Source organism: Elgaria multicarinata, chromosome 11, assembly GCF_023053635.1.
Source record: "Elgaria multicarinata webbii isolate HBS135686 ecotype San Diego chromosome 11, rElgMul1.1.pri, whole genome shotgun sequence".
Classification (NCBI taxonomy): domain Eukaryota; kingdom Metazoa; phylum Chordata; class Lepidosauria; order Squamata; family Anguidae; genus Elgaria; species Elgaria multicarinata.
The window spans coordinates 34606011-34616595 of record NC_086181.1 but is presented as its reverse complement, the minus strand read 5'-3'; the positions used below and the strand labels follow the sequence as shown (position 1 = coordinate 34616595).

Below are 10585 nucleotides of genomic sequence, written 5' to 3'. Positions count from 1 at the left end.
TTCCACTATGAAAGTGGTATGAAAGGCAGGAGCCACACGACTTTAATAGTGGTATTGAAGTGCACTGACAACTGTTGGGGCCCATGACACGTATATACTGCTTTCATACTACTTTCATAGTGTGATATCCTGCTTGGTGTAGATGTGTCTATGGGCCCCAAGAGTTGTCAGTGCACTTCATTACCACTCTAAAGCAGTCATGTGGCTCCTGCCTTTTATATACTGCGTTCATACCGCTTTCATAATGGAATATCCTGCTTGGTGTAGATGAGCCCATGGTTTTCTCACCGCCTTATTCCATTATAAAATAATAAAATGTCTTTTTAAAAAATGGATTTGGCTTAAAAAAGGAGGACGCTGTATAAATATTTTAATGGATAAACACACTCAGCGCTTGAGGGGTGTGCAGATAGACCGCTGTAAAACTAAAGCCATGGATAGAGGCTGAAAATTCATGCTTTAGTTGGTGCTAAAGTCATGGCAGTAGAGGCGTTTAGACAAAGGAAATCCAAGAGAGAGAAAACCCTGGAATTGCTCCTACATGGGGGTGTCTATATGGTCTGTTTACCCTGTTGTAGTTGCGCAGTGGCACTGCGTTGTTTATATGATGCAGCCGCCAACTCAGCCACATCAGGCTTCTACCCCCCCCCCCAAACTGCTTTTTCACAGTGTGGTTTTACCGTGAATATTTTTGTTGCTCTTGTTTCTCATTCTGTCGGTGGTGGCTTCGATTTGGGTTCAGTCAGTGGGTGTTGTTGGGGCTGGATGCAAGTTCAGGGTAAGCGCGGGAAGACTAAAGGGGGGGGGGTTGATAAGCCAAATGGCTGCTGGTGCTGCTGTTATTTGACTGGATAACCTGCACTACCTCCTGCCATCTAAATTTATTATTCCCACCCCGCAGCAGCGATGCTGCAGGGTTTTGAGGGAACCAGATACAAGGACACCCACCCACCCCCGTATATCTTGGGCCTGACTCCCCTTCAACATAGAAAGTGCTGCTGAAACTATTAATAATACTTGGGTTGTGTTTTTTTAAAAAAGTAAACACAATAAGACTTATGCCTGCCTGAAGATGTGCCTGCCCGTATTTGTTTGGCAACCTTACTCCTATAACTGAAGTGAGGGAACCAGTTGTGGCTATGGATTAGTGAGAGGAAAGAATTTTGCATACATTCATGGTTGATTTACAACAGGCCTGTAGCCAAGATATCGTGAAAAGGCCTAAAGGTTATCCAGAGTTGTATGTGTATGCAAGTGAAGAATTAATGTAGAGCAGCGAGAAGCTGAGTACTACTACGTTTAAAGTTAAATATTAATAAAATACAATGTAATCTTATAAAATCTAGAAACCTTGGCCAAGTGCTTGTTTTCCCAGTGCCTTTGCTGATGTTCAGAACCCTGGAAAATAGGGACAGGTTCACTTCTTACGAGTGGCACCTGCAACAAAATGTTGCAGCATGGTGTGCTTCTGTTCAGTGTGCCGACCATGCCCTGTTCCATGGCCAGATCTACACCAAGCAGAATAAAACACTGAAAACTTTTTTGAAAACTATATGGAATGTGTCATGAGCCCCCACAGTTGTCAAAACTGTTATAAACTGTTTTAAAGCAGTAGTGTAGATCCTGCGTAGGATACTCAATTCCATGTTCCCTTTTCTCCTCACATGGTTTGCATCCTATGCCCACTGAACATGCTCAATTCTCATTGGGCTGCTTTAGGAGATGTTTTTCTCCCTTAAGTTCCCCCCTAAAAAAATTTTAATTGTTGTGCAAACCCTGGGGGGTTCCCCCACCCACCCAACTTCTACTGGTACAATCTTCTTTTGCATGGATGGTACTGTCTTGGCTACATAAGCAATATGGCACTTACAGGCAGAACATTGAAAGGAGAGGAAGATGAGAGGGAAAGCAGGGCCGTTCCAGGAACCCTGCTAAAAGACTTCTTATGAAGCCTCCTCTTCCCACATCTGTCTTCTCTAGCAGCCATTCCAGCAAGCTGTACTTAGGGCGATGAGAGGGGGAAACAGGGCAATGTTACCAGCCCTGCTGAAAGAATGTCTCTCCCCTCTTCCTTTTTCCTTGTGTGTGATGAATTTCCAGATTGTAAATCTGCAGCTAGGGACTGTCTTATTTACTTGATTATCTGTAAGCTGCTCTGGGAGCCTTTTCAGATGAGGAAGGGCATAAAAATGCTTGAAATAAGTGAAAACAGAGAGTAAGCAATTGTGTAGAATGCTGCCTAACTGTCAATGCTTGTCAGTGCCTTTACCTTTTTCATCTTGATGGAAGTTGAAACTTTAGGCCCTAAAATTTCATCTTCCATTGGTTTGCAATGGGGGTGGGAGCTTCCTCGTGGCTATAGCCCTGGGTTTGCAAGAGGCTGCTGCTGTGCTACCTTGTGGTGCAGAAATTCACAGCAATAATTCTACTTTCCAGTAGAAAGAGACCATTTAGCCATCTCACTGGATGCTTCCAGAGGCTTTGTTGGTGCCATCCCCCCTTTCATTCATGGAATTTTACAGAGGAGTGTGTGAGTGTGAGTTCCATACTCGTGTTTTCCCACCACTTCTTCCATTTTCTTTTCCCCTGCATTAAATCCGTTAAGAACACACACAAACAGGAATAGCTGCACGATGCTGTCTGCACTGATAGCGCTAGGAGCTCTCGGTGTAGGTGCGAAGCTTTTATTGTTCCATCGCCCTCATTCACGGGATTTTACGGATCCAGACGTCATTGCCTTCAGCTCATAACTCCGCGTTTTCCTGTCTTTTTTCTTACCACATGCACAAACACAAAAAAACCGTCAAGGAAGAAAAGCTGGAATAGCGGCACAAGGCCGTTTTGAAGTCTTCTCCAAGCTGGTGCCCTCCAGGTGTATTGGAATACAAATCCCATCACCCCTCCCAATTCCCATGCCTGCTGGGGGATGCTGGGAGTTGTGGTCCAACTCATCTGGAGAGCGGGAAGCACCCTTTGTGCGCGCGTGCGTGTGTGTTTGTGTGTGTCAGTGTGACATGGACTACATCGCCCAACATGCCCTGCTCCTCTTCCTCCCGCCCTCTACTCCCTGAATGGCGGGAGGGCCTGATTGGCAGGTCCAGGGCGTGCAATGAGGGACGGACTAGTGTCCCCTGCCGGGTTGGAAGAGGCGAAGTTCTAGCGCCGGGGCGAAAGCTGAACGGAGTTTGCCAGAGTGGCTTGCGGCGGAATGGCTGTGCCCGGCTGGGAGCGCACGGACCGGCTGCTGCTGTGCGCCGTGGGGCTGGCGCTGTCTGTTTACGCCTTCCACGTGGAGACGTCGAAGGAGCGCGACGACACCTATCAGGCCATGTGCGATATCAGCGCCGCGATCAGCTGCTCCCGAGTCTTCACGTCCAGGTGGGTGCTCTCCTCAAATCTCCGAGACCCCTTACGTTTGCATCCTAGACCAGCCTTCGCCCACTGGTGCCGTTCAGGTGAGTTGGACTACAACTCCCATTATTCCCAGCTGGGAATGATGGGAGCTGCAGTCCAACCCACCTGGAGGGCACCAGGTTGGCGAAAGATGCCCTAAAAGGATCGGCAAGACTTCCGCGCAGCCCGGGACTATACAGGCTTCCTCGGAAGTAGGTCGCCCTGGCATTTACCCCAAAGTAAGAGTGCAGAGGATTCCAGTCGTGCAGCCCCCATCCTGTGCATGTTTCCTTGGAACCAAATCCCTCTGACCTCCACGCGATTTACTTCCTGGAGTAAGTAGGATGCAAAGGATTGTAACTGTAATCTCAGAGAATTCTTAACTCTGCACACTTTGACTTGCTTAATTTCTGCAAAGCCAGGTGCCTGATTTGAACTAGGAAGCAGTGATAACTACTAAGGCTTGGTGGGTAGGATCAGACAACATTCATAGACTTAAGATATATGTTGAAGAGCTATTAATCATGATAGCTCAGTGGAACTGCCATGTACAAAAGCAGTGTACCTCTAAATCCCTGATTCTGGGTTCAAGCTATAGGGGAACAGGATGATTGATCACCCTGTTTTTTGCACTTTTCATGGGCATCTGAGTTTCAGTGTTTGTGGCAGAATGCAGGACTACATTGACATTGTTCTGATTTAGTGAAGCAACTCTCTGAGAATTAGTAGAGTGCATTTCCACTCACTGCTAATGAACCACACAACCACTTTTGGACATCTGGGTTTGGGAGCAAAGGTGCTGTATCTTACAATATAAGTGTTTGCCCTCCTAACTTTGTCCTCCCACCACAGAGATTCAGGACTATGTTCAATCAGCTGATTCTCTCTGGGGTAGTAATCCTGTGTCTGTGCCCTGCCAGATTGCATTGAATGGTCTTCCATTTAATAACCGCCAAATTAAAAATCCTTGCATCTAGAAAGCTAGCATGTCAGGGAGAAGGCTAGCCTAGAACCCTGCTGAGATTATGCAGAAGAGTATGGAACATTCCATTATATGAGTCCCATCTGCAGTGGTACAACCCAAGACTTTGGCTTACCACCCTCAGTGGGAACTAGGCAGAGGCAGGAAACCCCATAAGGTAATGTAGAACACCTTATAGATTATATGCACCTCCTTTTTATCCAACCTCTCAACAACCCTGAAAGGCACATTCATAGCAGAGTGGGGATATGAATCCAGATCATCCTCATCTGAGTCCATCATTTGCCCCATTACACTGCACTAGTCCACATTCCTCCTTAGTCCCACTGAAAAAGCCCTGATTGGCTTCTGAATCCTTTTTGCCTTCCAGCGCAAGTGAGAACAGGCCTCTTATGAGTAGCAAGAAAGAAGTAGGGAAAGAGTCATTGGCAAAAGTAGGCAGAGGAGGTTTCCATAATGTACTGCAAACAGCAGGCAAGTGAATGACCCTTTATTATTTGGACAAGGAAAACAGGCAGCATGGATCACGTGGCTCTTGTGAATGCTACAGGTAAGATAGAACAGGTAAGATACTATGGTCAGTAAAAGATCTGAAACTGGTAAAAGAGGAGGGTTCTGAAAGATCTGCTTTCCTAACTGAGCTGTAGTTTTTGGTCATGATTCACAACAGCAAACTCAACAGGGTGGCCCTGTTCAGAAGACACCTTAAATCACGGCTTTTTGCCTTATTCACCGTGGTTAAAGCCACGGTTTAAGGTGTCTTCTGAACAGGGCCATTGACTGGTACCTGGTCAATCTCTGAACCACCTCTCTGTAATAGGGGAACAATAATAGATGTCAAGCGCTTTGAGCATTTACCAAAATCTTAAATAAAGACTTAGCTCCATTATTATTTTCATTGATATCATTCTCCAATTTCACTCTCCTGTTCCTTCTTCCAGGTGGGGTCGTGGTTTTGGCTTGGTGGCAGGCCTCTTGGGACCTCATAGCGTGTTCAACCAGCCTAATAGCGTCTTTGGGCTCGCTTTCTACATTCTGCAAGTCCTTCTGGGTGCGTGATAGATTTATTTGTTTATGTATTTTTAAATGATATAATCCACACAGTACATTAAAAACAGCCTAAGATCAGTACAGTAAAAGTGAGAGGCATAAAAACTAATTCAGCTAGCTAAAAAGAAAAAGAAAAATCTACAAATGGTTTTAAATTTAAAATGCCTGAGCAAATAGGTTTTTACCTGGTACCAGAAAGAGTACACACCAGAGAGAAGGTCCTCTTTTTTTGTAGATGATAATTTTTTCTCTTATAGGAAAAAAAATACAAAGAAGGCCTCCTTTGACTTTCTTAAGTTGATATGGGAGGAGGCACATCTTCAGATATTTGGGCCACAAGCCATTTAGGTCTTTAAAGGTAAACACCAACACTTTGGTCTTGGCTTGTTAGTGAATAGGCAGCAAATACGTATGAGTGAGAGAATGCATGTTGTCTGCATTCACCTATATGTACGTGTCACTACAGGCTTCTCCATGACCTGGTTCGCATGTATCACTAGCCCATGGTTTGCTTACTGGGTTTCATAAAGTATGCATGAGTGTTATATGCAGAGTTGGTTCTTGTGCCTCATCCACCACACTGTCCAATCTTGTTCTTGTATTTCTCAGCTAGTAGTGAACCCAGGTGGTAAATGCCAAATGAAATGGGGCCACTGAGAAACAACATTCTCAGGGGAACTCTGAGGTTTCTATAAGTACTTTTAAAAAAAGAAAGAAAAGAAAATAACAAACAGAAATCTAAGAGGGCAATCCTTCCCCCAGCTCCCCCCAAAATCCACTGAGGAGCAAACGTGGTCTGGAATGTAAAGCAACAGTTGGAAAAGAAAAGAAAAGAAAAACACAGGACATGAGAGCAGTCAAGAAGAGGAGTGGGATGTCCTGTTTGGAGACAGTGGTTGATGGGAATCCTGAGCAGCAACATTCCTTCAGATGAGTCAAAGTGGGGGATTGTAAGTCCCTAGTGGGATGAGGCTGGTAGTGACCGAACAAGAAAGAGATCTTGGGGTTGTGGTGGACAGCTTGATCAATGGTGTGACCACACTTAGAGTACTGTCTACGGTTCTGGTCACCACACACACACACGCACAGAGCTGGAAAAAGTGCAGAAAAGGACAATTAAAATTATTAAGGGGCTGGAGCATCTCCCATATGAGGAAAGGTTACAACAGCTGGGATTGTTTAGCTGGGAAAAAAGGAGGCTAAGGGGAAACATGATAGAGGTGTATAGAATGATGCGTGGTGTGGAAAAGGTGGATAGGGAGACATTGTTCTCCCTCTTTCAAAATAATAGAACCCGGGGTCATCCCGTGAAGCTGATTGGTGGGAGATTCAGGACAAATAAAAGGAACTGCTTCTTCACACAGCACATAATTAAACTATAGAATTCACCACCACAGGATGTAGTGATAGCCACCAATTTGGATGGCTTTCAAAGGGGGCAGGATAAATTCCTGGAGAAGACTATCAACGGCTACTAGCCCCGATGGCTATGTGCTATCTCCAGTATCCGAGGCAGTAAGCCTGTGTGCACCAGTTGCTGGGGAATATGGGTGGGAGGGTGCAGTTGCCCTGCGTTGTTGTTCCCTGGTCAACAGCTGGCTGGCCACTGTGTGAACAGAGTGCTGGACTAGATGGACCCTCGGTCTGATCCAGCATGGCACTTCTTACGTTCTTATGAGGCAAGCGAGAAGTGGAAGGCTGCTTCCACTTTGGCTTTAATTCCTGGTTGCTAGGATCATTTCATCTTTTTACAGTTGAACATCAGGTAACCCAGGCCCCTTCTTTCTCGCAGGCTTCTCCAGTAGTGGTCTGGCTGCCATTACTCTCTTGGGTTCTTCCTTCATCTCCATCGCCGGCTCGCTCTACCTGGCCTACATCCTCTTCTTTGTGCTCCACGACTTCTGCGTGATTTGCGTCAGCACCTACGCACTCAACTTTGCTCTCCTCTTTCTCAACTACAAGCGTCTCAGCTACCTCAACCAGGATTGGCAACGCCACGCGGCCAAAGCCAAGAAGCAGTGAAAGTGACAGAACCTCGTCTTCGATAATCCTGAAAGGGGAAAACTTCACAAGGGTGTCAGCCTTTGCTAGTGTTTGTGTAAGCATGGCCTTTTTGCATAACACTAGACTGCTCATCCAGTTTGGAAACCATTCCTACCCCTTCACCCCTTGCCTTGGATCAGCGAAGTCTAATTACTCAGCATTCCTTTTGGACTCCAGTCAATTTAGCAGCCTGGTCTCCGTTTTGGAACTAAACTCGACACCAACTTTGTTGTGTTGACTTAGAGATGTAAATCAAGCTCTTCTGTTTTTTAAGACTACAAAGCTTATTTTAATAGCTTTTTTCATAGCTCTTTTTTTAAAAAAATGTTTTGATACAAATCAGATATAGCTCTTCCTGATGACATTTTTTAAGGTTGACAGTGTTGAATTGAGGGCCGTTACAACCATTTCAGTTAGGCAACCTGTACAGTTTCAGGCAGAATCTGCTTGTGTTGGGGTTGGCATAGTTTTCCTAAAGCACTATAAAAGTAGAAATATTGAGGAAAGGGTGCTTTCTCTTCCAACACTAAATCAGCAATCCTCTACACAATTACCTGGGAGTAAGTCCCATTGAATTAAATGGAATTTGCTTCTGAGTAGGCATACATAGAATTGCATTGTACGCATGACAGCTAAGCTACAGTTTGGCTTGGTTAACATTCAGGCTGATCTTCAGACCTGATGCATGGTTTACTTTTTTCATCATTAATAATAGTTGCCTTGTCCTTAACCCAGGACTGGCCCTATCATTAGGAAGACTGATTGAGCAGGGGGTTGGACTCGATGGCCTTGTAGGTCCGTTCCAACTCTGCTGTTCTATGATTCTATGATCATTAAAAATGTAGCAAATTATAAGTCATTTTTATTATGATGCTACTACCTTTATGCATCAATTAAAAATAACACAGTCCTGGGTTTACAAACCAATTTAATTTTACATTCTATTTACCACAATGGCAGGGTGAAAGGTTTGGGATTTTCTGCCTCAGGCATCAAATATGTCTTGAGCCCTCTCTATCCCTAGCTATTAATATCCATTTCAGAGAAACTTAAGAAATAAGAACATTGGAAGCTTCCGTATGCTAAACCAGATCATTGGACCATTTTGCCCAGTATTGTTGACACTGACTGGCAGCGACTCTTTGGAATTTCATGAAGGAGTTTTTCAGACCTAACTGGAGACACAGGGATTCGAACCTGGGGCCTTCTGCATGCAAAGCAGGTGCTCCACCAATGAGCTACATCCCCTTCCTGCGTGAAGCAGATCAGAGAGCTACTTTGTACAGTATCATTATATGTGCAGGAAGAAAGCAAACACCAGCCTTCCACAACCTGGCGCTATGCTGGTTTGGGGATGCTAGGAATTGTAGTCCAACAGCTCTGGAGGGCACCATGTTGGTGAAGGCTGGTATCCACCATAACATTGCAAGTGAAGGACAAGCAGCAACTGTGATACCTTCTGCTTTCTAGGTGGAATGATGTGTGCTATTTCTGGACGTGTGCTCCCAATCAACAACAGGGAACACGTCGTACTCACCAGTGCAGTAGGTCCAAAAATGAAAGCAAATTCTATTTTATGTAAAAGAAAATAAAGGCATTAAAAGCAGGAAACAGGGCTTATCATTCAATCAAAGAAATAATGTTTGGTTGATCATCTGATTCATAATTGATTAAATCGTCATATAGTTGTTTATGAGTAAAAACAAACAATTCAGAATAAAGAGACACTGGTTTTAAGTGTCCCATCAGGCATCATCCTGGAAGCAGTGCGCCCTCTTGCATGAAAGAGAAAAGAGAATGTTCCCTTCTAAGGTTCTGCCTGTCACCTACAGTTTTTATAAGTACTTGTGTTAATCATGTTATTGTTTTTTTTCAAATTGCTTCCTGATTTATCAGGAGCACTTTTAAAAAATCAAAAGGTATTTGATTAAACTGATCCATCAACTTAAAATAGCCGTTCTAGCAGAAAGGAGGAATCATAGAATAGCAGAGTTGGAAGGGGCCTACAAGGCCATCGAGTCCAACCCTCTGCTCAATGCAGGAATCCACCCTAAAGCATCCCTGACAGATGATTGTCCAGCTGCCTCTTGAAAGCCTCTAGTGTGGGAGAGCCCACAACCTCCCTAGGTAACCGATTCCATTGCACTGCTCTAACAGTCAGGAAATCACTATACCAAAAAAGGAAAGTATTAAAAAAGTAAAGACTATGCGGAGGAAACACTGGTTGGGATTCCTAATGTTAATTTTGGAGCTCCCTGACATTTTCAGGAGCAGGATGTCCAGTTTCAGTCTCTTAAGAACAGGTTGTAAAGGTAGATGTGTGTTTGTAGGAAGACAGGCTGGCCAAATTCACCCTTTAGATTATTTGTTTTTAAACTACATATATACGCTGCTTTTCCTCCAAGACAGTGTGCATGGCTCTCTCCCCACCTCGGTTCCATCTTCATACCAACCCTGCGAGGGAGGCTAGGCCGGGAAAAAGGGAGATTGGTCCAAGGTCCCCCATTGCTTTTTATGGCTGAGTGACGATTTTGAATCTAGTTGGACACACTGACCACGGCACTACATCAGCTTTCGTGTGTTTCCACCTGCCCCTGATCAAACCAGTGGTCAGCGTCTTCATGGCTGTCTCACATGTTCTGTAACAGATAATCCCCTGAAAATCTACAGAGAAAAGACATCTATCACCTCTGAAGTGGGAAAATCCTAGTTTGTTATCTAATGATCTTTCTGTCTGTCTGCAATGGACTGTAGTGTGAGCCAAACAAAATTAAGGATCTGTGGCAGGAAAAGTAAATGGAAAGTTCTCAAATGCCGCAGGCTTTTTGTATGTAATAGTTGAGGTTTTGCACAGTAGCCTACGTTCTGCTCTGCACGGAGTAGCACTTGACAGAACCTGCCCATCCTAGCATCAACTGACTCCATGCTACCAGCCCAAACCTTTTAAGGAAAAAATTCCCACCTGTTGGGCCAATAATTAACAAGTTTCATAGTAAATTCATGCTTTCATCTGCCATCTATTTTGCCAAGCAGCCTCTCTTGATCCACATCAACTAGGAATCTTCTGTGCCTCTTCTCCACTTTTGATGCTCTGCTAAGCTTTTCTTTGGGCCTGTT

General features: G+C 44.6%; 1 protein-coding gene across 1 annotated transcript; it reads left to right on the top strand.

Moving 5' to 3' along the window:
- Positions 1-3101: 3101 nt before the first annotated feature.
- Positions 3102-9079, top strand: VKORC1 (vitamin K epoxide reductase complex subunit 1). Its single transcript, XM_063138443.1, has 3 exons — positions 3102-3378; positions 5317-5426; positions 7218-9079. Exons 1-3 carry the CDS (start codon positions 3209-3211, stop codon positions 7445-7447), a joined length of 510 nt encoding a protein of 169 aa, XP_062994513.1. The 5' UTR covers positions 3102-3208; the 3' UTR covers positions 7448-9079.
- The last annotated feature ends 1506 nt before the right edge of the window (positions 9080-10585 follow it).

Excerpts from the sequence above, each read along its gene's own strand:
- VKORC1 (XM_063138443.1), top strand. The coding sequence starts at position 3,209 with ATGGCTGTGCCCGGCTGGGAGCGCACGGACCGGCTGCTGCTGTGCGCC. Across the intron at positions 3,379-5,316 it reads TCCCGAGTCTTCACGTCCAG|GTGGGGTCGTGGTTTTGGCT; the intron begins GTGGGTGCTCTC and ends TCCTTCTTCCAG. Across the intron at positions 5,427-7,217 it reads CATTCTGCAAGTCCTTCTGG|GCTTCTCCAGTAGTGGTCTG; the intron begins GTGCGTGATAGA and ends TCTTTCTCGCAG.